Here is a 12,255-nt window from a genome sequence, read left to right as displayed (position 1 = left end):
TCTCTATTAAAAACAGAGAAATATCTCTATTAAAAACAGAACAATATCTCTATTAAAAACAGAGCACTGTCTCTAATAAAAACAGAGCAACATCTCTATTAAAAACAGAGCAATATCTCTAATAAAAACAGACCAATATCTCAATTAAAAACAGACCAATATCTCTATTAAAACAGAGCAATATCTCAAATAAAAACAGAGCAATATCTCAAATAAAAACGGAGCAATATCTCTATTAAAACAGCAATATCTCTATTAAAACAATCTAATATCTCTATTAAAAACAAAGCAATATCTCTAATAAAAACAGAGCAGTATCTCTATTAAAACGGACCAATATCTCTATTAAAAACGGCAATATCTCTATTAAAAACAGACCAATATCTCTATTAAAACAGAGCAATATCGCTAATAAAAACAGAGCAATGTCTCTAATAAAAACAGAGCAATATCTCCATTAAAAACAGCAATATCTCTATTAAAACAGTCCAATTTCTCTATTAGAAACAGAGCAATATCTCTAATAAAAACAGACCAATATCTCTATTAAAAACAGAGCACTGTCTCTAATAAAAACAGAGCAATATCTCAAATAAAAACGGAGCAATATCTCTATTAAAACAGCAATATCTCTATTAAAACAATCTAATATCTCTATTAAAAACAAAGCAATATCTCTAATAAAAACAGAGCAGTATCTCTATTAAAACATACCAATATCTCTATTAAAAACGGCAATATCTCTATTAAGACAGTCCAACATCTCTATTAAAAACAGACCATTATCTCTATTAAAAACAGACCAATATCTCTAATAATAAGAGAGCAATATCTCTATTAAAAACTGAGCCACATCTCTAATAAAAACAGAGCAATATCTCTATTAAAAACAGACCAATATCTGGATTAAAAACAGAGCTCAAATTCTACTTTTAGGGCAGAAAATGTTTCGGACCTTCATGGCATCTATAAAATGGAAGCATCTGGTTTTAGGGGAAAAGCAGAAAAGAGGCAAAGCCTGAACCTGATGCTTCCGGTCATCCATCGACCCAACTCAGGTGTTTATTTTACGCCTGCTACATTAGGTTAATAAGCCCTTAAGCATCATAATACCTGTGACTCAACTTAATCAGCTTCTGTAATTTATTGTTTTTATTCACATAACAGATAGCTGAAATTATACTAAGGGTATACCTTAATGAATGAATTAAGGGTACGATAACCTTTGTTATGTTTACTCTATATATAACATGCTGGATGTCCTGTCTGTCTTGTATTTCTTTTTCTCCGCTGTCCATATCTCTCTGTCCCCCTCCCATTTCCATGCCCATACTTTTCTATCATGTTATACTTCTTTCCCTGTCATGTGTTTTGGTCATTTCATCTATCTCTCCATTTCATCCTCTCATCCTCTCTCAATCTATTTGTCTTCTGATAACCCCCATCCCTTCCCTCCCTCTTCCTATATCTGGACTATTTTACCCCCATCCCTTCCCTCCCTCTTCCTATATCTGGACTATTTTACTTTTCTCGTCCACAATGTCACGCTTCACTTACCCTTCTTCAGTTTCTCCACTTCACCTTGCCCTCCCATAATGGATTCTCCTCATTGCCCTCCTTTTTCTCTCACTCCTTTTCTCTCTCTCCTTTTTTCTCTCTCTGCTGGCCTTTCTAAATTCCCTGGAGCTCCTGCCTCTCATTCCTTGCCCTTTCCTCCTTTTATTATTGATATTGCATCCTCTTCTCACCTCTCCTGTCAACCTCACCATCACTGTTTATTTATTGTTTCTCCCCCTCTCTTCTGAACATGCTGTACCTGTCCCCACGTCTTCTGATCATCCTGTACCTGTCCCCCTCTCTTCTGATCATCCTGTACCTGTCCCCCTCTCTTCTGATCATCCTGTACCTGTCCCCCTCTCTTCTGATCATCCTGTACCTGTCCCCCTCTCTTCTGATCATCCTGTACCTGTCCCCCTCTCTTCTGATCATCCTGTACCTGTCCCCCTCTCTTCTGATCATCCTGTACCTGTCCCCCTCTCTTCTGATCATCTTGTACCTGTCCCCACTCTCTTCTGATCATCCTGTACCTGCCCCCCCTCTCTTTTGATCATCCTGTACCTGTCCCCCCTCTCTTTAGATCATCCTGTACCTGTCCCCCCTCTCTTCTACCTCTCTTTGATTGGCCCCAATTATTTTTGCCCTTTGACCCACCTGGTCATTGATTTCTTCCTGTGCCCCATTATCATTTTTTTTTCTCTCTCCCTTTCTTATCTTTCCTCTCTTTCTCTTTCTCTTCCTCTCACTCTTATCCTTCTATTTCTCTCTCTTTGTCTCACTCTATCTCTCTTTCTCTTTCTCTCACTCTATCTCTCTTTCTCTGTCGTTCTCTCTCTCCCTTCCTCTCTCTCTTATCCTCCTATTTCTCTCTCTGTGTCTCACTCTATCTCTCTTTCGCTGTCGTTCTCTCTCTCCCTCCCCCTCTCTCTTATCCTCCTCCTTCTGTTTTTTTTCCTTCTGTTTCAATTTCAATTTTCAATTTAAGGGTCTTTTTTGTGGGAAACATATGTTTACATTTCCAAAGCAACTAAAATAGATAATAAACAAAAGTGAAATAAACAATAAAAACAATAACAGTACACATTACACTCACAAAAGTTAAAAAATAATGAAGACATTTCAAATGTCATATTATGTCTATATGCAGTGTTGTAACTATGTGCAAAATAGTTTAAGTACAAAAGGGAAAATACATTTCAAAAAATCTCTCTCTCAGCAACCAGACAGTACCTGGCCAGTACACCAAGCGCTGCTGTAAAGGATTCTGCATCGACATCCTGAAGAAGATCGCAAAGCAGGTCAAGTTCACCTATGACCTCTACCTGGTCACCAACGGAAAGCACGGCAAGAAGATCAACGGCACCTGGAATGGAATGGTCGGGGAGGTGGGAGTTTGTCCTTTCTTTCTCACTGACTCTCTTTGGCCCTTTTTTCTTCTTCTTTTTTTCTCTTTTGGCATTCTGACTCTTATCTCCTTATTTCCAGATCTGGGTTCGATTAGTATTTGAAATGTGTTCAAATACTTTGACTGTTTAATTGAGCCTGCCTGAAGTACTAGGAGGGCGGGGTTTGCACGTGTGGGACTATTCTATTGTTTCTATCGCGCCAGACAAGCTCGATTGAGTGCAGCACAACGTAATTTGACAGAAGATGAATACTATTTGAACCCAGCAGGTCTGATTTGACTGCCTCTATATCCTAGCCTGCGGGGGGCTTTGATCCGCTCATTTCAAGTCTGGGAGAGAAGAGGAGAGGAGGCTCTTCATCAGACTCAGAGAGGGAGAGTTAGCAGTGGGAAGAGCCTCGGGGAAAGCCCCTACCTCGCCGGCATTAATTCCCATATTAAATCACATAGCACGTGTTAGATACAGCACTGTACTGCATCCTCTATGAAAGGATGTCCAAGTTAAACGACCGCGGGTGGGACGAAGAAACGTGTAGCCTTGCCTGACAACTGATCAATGTTGTGTGTGTATATCAGGGACAGAGATGCTAAGGAATGGATTCCTCTGGCATTATAAAGCCTTTGACTGGATTCTGTAGTAAAACGACAGGGAGACGTGTCAACGTAGGCACAACCGGCTTATGCAAATGCACAGGCATGCATGTGCTCATCATCTAAGTACGCGGCTAATGATTTCATTTAGATAGGAGAGCAGGAGGGAGCCAAAGATAAATGAGGGAGAGAAATGGCCACAAACGAATGAAAAACATCAGGAGGAGGAGGGAGAGAGGAGGGAAGAATTCATGCTCACTCTGCTATGTGTTTACCCTGTTAACACAGCCTGTTGTGGCCCACTTTTATACACTGCCCAAGGCCTCAGGTATTAACAGCTAAATATACCTGTAGAGACTCAGAGGGGGGACGAGAGTGAGTGCGTGGAGGGAGGGATTAGGATATAGGGGAGAGAGCAGGGGAGGGAAAGGTTCATGGCAAGAACAGAGCTATTTCCAGCTGTAGTAGTACTTCACTCTACAGTGTAGTAACCTAGTTCTCTTCTCCTTCCTTATTTTTCGCAGTCACGTTTCGTATCAGATCTGAAATGTCAGTGTATGTGAAGGGAAAAGGTGACCTCTCATTGATATACAGTAATCTACAGTTATAGTATAAAGTAGTAACCCAGTTTCCTGCTCCTTCGCTGTTTCTCTCGGTCCTGTTTTGTATCAGATCCAAAATGACCTCCAGTTGACCCTGTCTCTCTCATTGACTCAGGTGGAGCAGAAGAAAGCCCACATGGCCGTGGGGTCGCTCACCATCAACGCGGAGAGGTCTGAGGTCATTGACTTCTCCGTGCCCTTCATCGAGACGGGGATCAGTGTCCTGGTCTCCCGTAGCAACGGCACTGTCTCCCCCTCCGCCTTCCTTGGTGAGAATCAGAGTACCACTGGCACCTGGTGTTGATGGAGATGCTTCACATCCATATGTCGTGACTTGACTTTAACATTATTCTGAAGACTGATATTTATCTAATTAGCTAACTATGTTTAATTGTTACCCAATTAAATTATTCATGTAACAATTAACTCATTAGGATCTGGGGCACCACGAGAGCAGTTCTTTAAATAGTTACCATCTCCTGAATTAAACTCTAAAAGGTCTTTACCTATCACATCTATAAACAGTCAACTTATTAATCAGAACCTTGTATTATATCAACATTCTGAACAGTCGTAACCTCCTTACATCTGCAAAATCCCGAGCCTTACTTATGATGCAGTATTACACAAATTGGTTTAATTATTTATTTTCTAGCTAATTAAATGGGAACACATGATAAAAATACACATTCTGTGTCACGGCCGTTGAAAGAAGAGGACCAAGGCGCAGTGTGGTGAGCGTACATTTTCTTTTTATTAGAAAAGACGCCAAACAAAACAATAAACACTACAAAACCAACCGTGAAGCAAAAAGCTTTGTGCCCTAAACAAAGTCAACTTCCCACAAAGACAGGTGGAAAAAGGGCTATAGAAATACAAATAATAGAACATAGAATACCCCAAATCACCCCCTGACCAAACCAAATAGAGACATAAAAAGGATCTTTAAGGTCAGGGCGTAAATAAGACACAGACACAGACACAAACACACACACACACACACACACACACACACACACACACACACACACACATACACACACACACACACACAGACACAGACACAGACACAGACACACACACACACACACACACACACACAGACACAGACACACACACAGACATGGTAAATAAGCACACACACACACACAGACACAGACATGATAAATACGCACACACACACACACACACACACACACACACACACACACACACACACACACACACACACACACACACACACACACACACACACACACACAGACATTGTAAATAAGCACACGCTCACACACACAGAAATACCATTACCTACTTGGTCATTGATGAATTTGTTTAATTTACCAGCCTTCGTCTGTCTCCCTCCCCCTCTCCCCCTCTCCCCCTCTCCCCCTCTCCTCCTCTCCCTTCCTTCCTTCCTTCCTTCCTTCCTTCCTTCCTTCCTTCCTTCCTTCCTTCCTTCCTTCCTTCCTTCCTTCCTTCCTTCCTTTCTTCCTTCCTTCCTCTCTCTCTCTCTCTCTCTCTCTCTCTCTTTATTTCTCTCCCTCTCCCTCTCCCTCTCCCTCTCCCTCTCCCTCTCCCTCTCCCTCTCCCTCTCCCTCTCCCTCTCTCCCTCTCTATCTTCTTCTCTCAGAGCCGTTCAGTGCGGACGTGTGGGTGATGATGTTTGTGATGCTGCTGCTCGTGTCGGCGATTGCTGTGTTTGTGTTTGAGTACTTCAGCCCGGTCGGCTACAACCGCTGCCTGGCAGACGGACGAGGTGAGACGGACACTCGCACACACACGCAAACGCAAACAAACACAGAGAAAGAGCGAGAGAGAGAACTTGTCAATTGAACACCTTTCTCTTCCCCTCTATCACCAGCCAGGCAGCAGGCAGCCAAGGTTAGGAAATGAAACACATTGAAACATTTCCACTCAATATAAGGAGGACACCTCAGTCACTCCAGCCACACTCTTTAAATGAAACACATATAGGGTGTGCCCCAAATGGCACCCACTTCCCTATGTAATGCACTTTTCCAGGGCTCAAAGGTCAAAAGTAGTGCACTATATAGGGAATTGGGTGCCATTTGGGACACAGCATCTAGTCATCAGGACACAGCCATCTAGTCATCAGGACGAACAATACAATAATAGCTGTTCTTAGATGGAGCTGTAGATTAAAATGAAAACCTATCTAACATCATCATCATTGCACAATAACAGAATGCCTTGGGCATCATTAAGCACTAGCAACAAGTCTCCCTGTACCTAAAGACATCATGTTGTTTCCCAATACACCGATTGGGGTTTGATCCTGGGTCTCCTGTACGACACAAGATTGTGTTAACCCGCCGAGCTAAAGGCTAGGCATTGGCTTGGGGAGCTAACGCAGGTCTTCAGGTCATAGGGAAGGTTACTCTTCACATCAGCCACCACCATTACCATTCCGTTAAACATTTTCCACAGGTCCATTGTGTTGAAAACGAACACAGAAAAACAAAAGTTGTGACAGAATGTTTATGACACTACCCACAGAATTGAATCATGTTCCCAACACCCCCAAAACACAAAATCAACGGTTCCGTTTCCACAGCAGCAGCAGGATTCTATTTTACATGGCACTTCTCTTCTTCACACCCTCTCTGGCTCCATATACAATGCAGAGGAATGCATTCACATTCCACCACTCCAGCCCACTCAAGATAACATCATAGGAGTTTTATATCCACCCTGCTTTTTGGGTTGTTGCTTTATATTGGTGACAGGGGGATAAGTGTGTAGTGATGAGCCAGGCAGGGCAGGGTAATGGTGGGTTATCTACACTGTCTGTTGCTGCTGTATAATGCACTACAATTCACTGAAACCACTGTAGAAAACAGAGAGGGAGAGAGCGATAGAGAGAGAGATGTTGGTTCCTCTGCTGTTTACGCGCCCACGGTATCATGAGTTAATGACTTCCAATACAGGTTATGTAAGCCGTGTTAAGCGCACATGCACACACAAACACACACGCACACGCACACACCGTGTTGTATTGTATTGCTTGTTGCTGCAGCTGTAGCATAATTGTAGCCTTTTGGACACCCATCCACCCCCACCTTCACCCTCCTTCTCTCGCTATCTCTTGCACTTTCTCTTTGTCCCTCTCCATCTCTACCCTTCTCTCACTCCCACCTCCACACTCTCTCTCTCCCTCTCTCTCTCTCCCTCCTTCTCTCTCTCCATCCTTCACTCTCTCTCTCTCTCTCCCTCTCTGTCCCTCTCTGCCCCCCCCTCTCTCTCTCTCTCTCTCTCTCTCTCTCTCCCTCTCTGTCCCTATCTGTCTCTCTCTGTCCCTCTCTCTCCCTCTCTGTCCCTCTCTCCAAGCACCCTATGGATGTGGATGCAGACAGCCAGGGCGTCAGTTCTGATTCTGCTACAGTGGAGCCTGGTATAGCAGGAGCCAACTGGCTTTACGTCCCAATACTTCCCAACAGGATTTCTCTCCTCTCCTTTTGTTCATGATCATTGGCAGGCAGAAGGACAAATGTCCACCATGTTGCTTTCACTTATAACATAACCTACCTCAGATCAATGGCCTCATAACAAAAAGCCAACATCAGGACTATTAAATGAAGTGCTTTTTTAATTGGGAGCATAGCCACCAAACCAATCAACTCCCTTCTTTCTCTCCCTCTCTATTGACATCTTCTCCACATCCCTCTTTTCTTCCCCCAGAGCCCGGTGGCCCCTCCTTCACCATCGGCAAGGCCATCTGGCTGCTGTGGGGCCTGGTTTTCAACAACTCTGTTCCCGTCCAGAACCCTAAAGGCACCACCAGTAAGATCATGGTGTCGGTGTGGGCCTTCTTCGCTGTCATCTTCCTGGCCTCCTACACTGCCAACCTGGCTGCCTTCATGATCCAGGAGGAGTATGTGGATCAGGTGTCGGGCCTCAGCGACAATAAGGTGTGTGTGTGTGTGTGTGTGTGTGTATGTGCCTTCACCTTCCTGCATGTGCCCAGCGTTGCATATGTTTTCCAAGCAGATTAATTTCCGGTCAGTCCAGAAGCATAATGTATTAGGAGCATTTGATGGAACCCGATGCCTTGTCCAGCTCACCACACCAACCCCTGCTATTTTCTCTCTTTCTCTCTTCTCTTCCCGGAACCCCCACCCCCTCTCCACAGTTCCAAAAACCCAACGCCTTCTCCCCGCCATTCCGTTTCGGAACGGTGCCCAATGGAAGCACGGAACGGAACATCCGCAACAATTACCCGGAGATGCACCAGTATATGACCAGCTTCCACCAGAAGAACGTGAACGAGGCCCTGGCAAGCCTCAAGGGAGGGTGAGAGAAGGAGAGGGAGGGAAAGAGGGAGGGAGAAGAGGGGAGGATGGGTGGAGGGTTAGGGAGAGGAAAGAGAGAGGGAGGGAGGGGGAGGGGAGGGTCAGGGAGAGGGAGGGATGGAGGGAGAATGGGTGAGAGAGAGGAGAGAGGGATGGATGGAGGGGAGGGGAGGGAGGGAGGGCCAGGGAGAGGGAGGGATGTAGAGAGAACGGGTGAGAGAGAGGAGAGAGGGATGGATGGAGGGGAGGGAGGGAGTGAGGGTGGGTGGGAAGCTAGCAGAGCTGCTGCTGTTGCTTGCTGCTGCCTGCCACTGCTCCTTAGTTCAGAATATGAGTAAGCAACAGCCTGGTGGTGGTTGGTGGAGGCTGAGAGCTGATCTGATGTGATGGTCTCCTCCCTTCTTCCTTTCCAAGAATTAAGAATGCAGAGTGCAGGTTAGAACACTAGAGCTTCATATAGCCATCTGTGGGTTTCTCTTCTTTTGGCTTGGTTGGGAGGGAGCTGGTTGAACTGCTAGCTAGCCATTGGTATTGTAAAATGGTTTGTCTGCAGGGGTGTGTATCACTAACATGCTGTAGCCATGGGGAGTTGATGAGTTGTGGGTTTGTCACCTAAACCTGTCATAGGTCACTTACTTAGTATAAACCTAACATGTAAATTGCTGGTCCCATGTTTCATGAGCTGAAATAAAAGATCCCAGAGATGTTCCATATGCACAAAAAGCTTATTTCTCTCAAATTTTGTGCACAAATTTGTTTACATCCCTGTTGGTGAGCATTTCTCCTTTGCCAAGATAATCCATCCACCTGACAAATGTGGCATATAGAGAAGCTGATTAAACAGCATGATCATTACACAGGTGCATCTTGTGCTGGGCACAATAAAAAGCCACTCTGAAATCTGCAGTTTTGTCACACAACACAATTGCACAGATGTTTCAAGTTTCGAGGGAGCGTGCAGTTGGCATGCCAGCTGCAGGAATGTCCACCAGAGCGGTTGACAGATAATTAAATGTTCATTTCTCTACAATAAGCCGCTTCCAACGACGTTTTCGAGAATTTGGCAGTACATCCAACTGGCCTCACAACGGCAGACCCTGTGTATGACGTTATGTGGGCGAGCAGTTTGCTGATGTCCACATTGTGAACAGAGTGCCCCATGGTTGCGGTGGGAACATGGTATGGACAATGAACACAGTTGCATTTTATCAATGGCAATTTGAATGCACAGAAATATCGTGACGAGATCCTGAGGCCCATTGTGAGGCCCATTTTCTTTATTTTATATCTGTGACCAACAGATGCATATCTGTATTCCCAGTCATGTGAAATCCATAGATTAGGGACTAATTCATTTATTTTAATTTGCTGATTTCCTCATATGAACTGTAACTTGTTGCATGTTGCGTTTATATTTTTGTTCAGTATATCTCTCATTACTAGGCCCTGCAGTTTTTTCCAGACCATGCGACCTCACCAGGAAAACTCCAGGCCCATGTACAGGCTATAACCAGGGCCTGGAGTTTTACTGGTTCAGTCTTACGATCAGGAAAAAACTCCTAACCCTGAAAATAACCAATATCTACAATTACTAACACTTTGCCTGACTAGTACTGACCACTAACTATCCTCCACTATCTCCCTCCCTACTCCTGCTCAGTAAATTGGATGCCTTCATCTACGATGCTGCTGTGTTGAACTACATGGCCGGGAGGGACGAGGGCTGTAAACTGGTGACCATCGGCAGCGGGAAGGTGTTCGCCACCACCGGTTACGGCATCGCCATCCAGAAGGACTCTGGCTGGAAGAGAGCAGTGGACCTGGCCATCCTCATGCTGTTCGGCGATGGTAAACATTCAGCTGACATGCGATCATAGTCTGACAGTAGAGTAGCATATTGAATAGTCATTTATTAGTCCATCTGCAGAGACAGAAATTCTTCATCTGCTCCCTCCTCCCCTCCCACTTCCCAAGACAACACACAAACACACAACACACACATTTTGGATAGGAGCACAGCTTCAGCCAACCACAAAGCAGCACCCCTGCAGCTACACATTTAGCAGCAAGTGCCTTGCTCAAGTGCACAACGGCAGGAGATGATACATGGGATCTGAAACCAGCTTCCTTCTGGTTTGTAGTTCATCTCCCACTTGCATTGTTGAATCCCAGGATTGGAACACAGGATGCTGGATACCACAGTCTTACTTACACTGCTGAGTTCCATTGGCCTAGACATATTATATATAGTACCCCTCAACGTATTCTATCTAGACTCTATGGTCCATGGTATGTATAGTAGAAACACTGAGTGGTCTTGACAAGATACCTGGATGATCACCTCACCGCCTTCAGAGAAACGTTCCATACACTGAGTGTACAAAACATTAGGAACACCTGCTCTTTCCATGACATAGACTGACCCGGTGAATCCAGGTGAAAGCTAAGATCTCTTATTGATGTCACTTGTTAAATCCACTTCAGGCAGTGTAGATGAAGGGTCAGGTTAAAGAAGGATTTTTAAGCCTTAAGACAATTGAGACATACAGTGGGGCAAAAAAGTATTTAGTCAGCCACCAATTGTGCAAGTTCTCCCACTTAAAAAGATGAGAGAGGCCTGTAATTTTCATCATAGGTACACTTCAACTATGACAGACAAAATTTGAAAAAAAATCCATACATTTTTTTTTAATGAATTTATTTGCAAATTATGGTGGAAAATAAGTATTTGGTCACCTACAAACAAGCAAGATTTCTGGCTCTCACAGACCTGTAAATTCTTCTTCAAGAGGCTCCTCTGTCCTCCACTTGTTACCTGTATTAATGGCATCTGTTTGAACTTGTTATCAGTATAAAAGACACCTGTCCACAACCTCAAACAGACACACTCCAAACTCCACTATGGCCAAGCCCAAAGAGCTGTCAAAGGACACCAGAAACAAAATTGTAGACCTGCACCAGGCTGGGAAGACTGAATCTGCAATAGGTAAGCAGCTTGGTTTGAAGTAATCAACTGTGGGAGCAATTATTAGGAAATGGAAGACATACAAGACCACTGATAATCTCCCTCGATCTGGGGCTCCACGCAAGATCTCACCCCGTGGGGTCAAAATGATCACAAGAACGGTGAGCAAAAATACCAGAACCACACGGGGGGACCTAGTGAATGACCTGCAGAGAGCTGGGACCAAAGTAACAAAGCCTACCATCAGTAACACACTACGCCGCCAGGGACTCAAATCCTGCGGTGCCAGACGTGTCCCCCTGCTTAAGCCCGTACATGTCCAGGCCCATCTGAAGTTTGCTAGAGAGCATTTGGATGATCCAGAAGAAGATTGGGAGAATGTCATATGGTCAAATAAAACCAAAATATAACTTTTTGGTAAAAACTCAACTCGTCATGTTTGGAGGACAAAGGATGCTGAGTTGCATCCAAAGAACACCATACCTACTGTGAAGCGTGGGGGTGGAAACATCATGCTTTGGGACTGTTTTTCTGCAAAGGAACCAGGACGACTGATCCGTGTAAAGGAAAGAATGAATGGGGCCGTGTATCATGAGATTTTGAGTGAAAACCTCCTTCCATCAGCAAGGGCATTGAAGATGAAACATGGCTGGGTCTTTCAGCATGACAATGATCCCAAACACACCGCCCGGGCAACGAAAACGTTTGACCTCTGTCATTGCCAACAAAGGGTATATAACAAAGTTTTGAGATAAACTTTTGTTATTGACCAAATGCTTATTTTCACACCATAATTTGCAAATAAATCATTTAAAATCCTACAAT

At 44.3% G+C, this 12,255-nt stretch overlaps 1 protein-coding gene across 1 annotated transcript in view; it reads left to right on the top strand.

Moving 5' to 3' along the window:
* The window catches only part of LOC135524708 (glutamate receptor ionotropic, NMDA 2B-like), a 148,797-nt gene that overhangs the window by 100,228 nt on the left and 36,314 nt on the right, over positions 1-12,255 (top strand). The window contains 6 exon segments of the mRNA XM_064952480.1: positions 2,774-2,942; positions 4,271-4,424; positions 5,786-5,911; positions 7,855-8,084; positions 8,306-8,466; positions 10,126-10,313. Coding sequence (XP_064808552.1) covers positions 2,774-2,942; positions 4,271-4,424; positions 5,786-5,911; positions 7,855-8,084; positions 8,306-8,466; positions 10,126-10,313 — 1,028 coding nt within the window.

This window comes from Oncorhynchus masou, chromosome 4 (genome assembly GCF_036934945.1).
Source record: "Oncorhynchus masou masou isolate Uvic2021 chromosome 4, UVic_Omas_1.1, whole genome shotgun sequence".
NCBI lineage: Eukaryota > Metazoa > Chordata > Actinopteri > Salmoniformes > Salmonidae > Oncorhynchus > Oncorhynchus masou.
The sequence above is the reverse complement of the archived record's forward strand: the minus strand, read 5'-3'. Positions and strand labels throughout refer to the sequence as shown.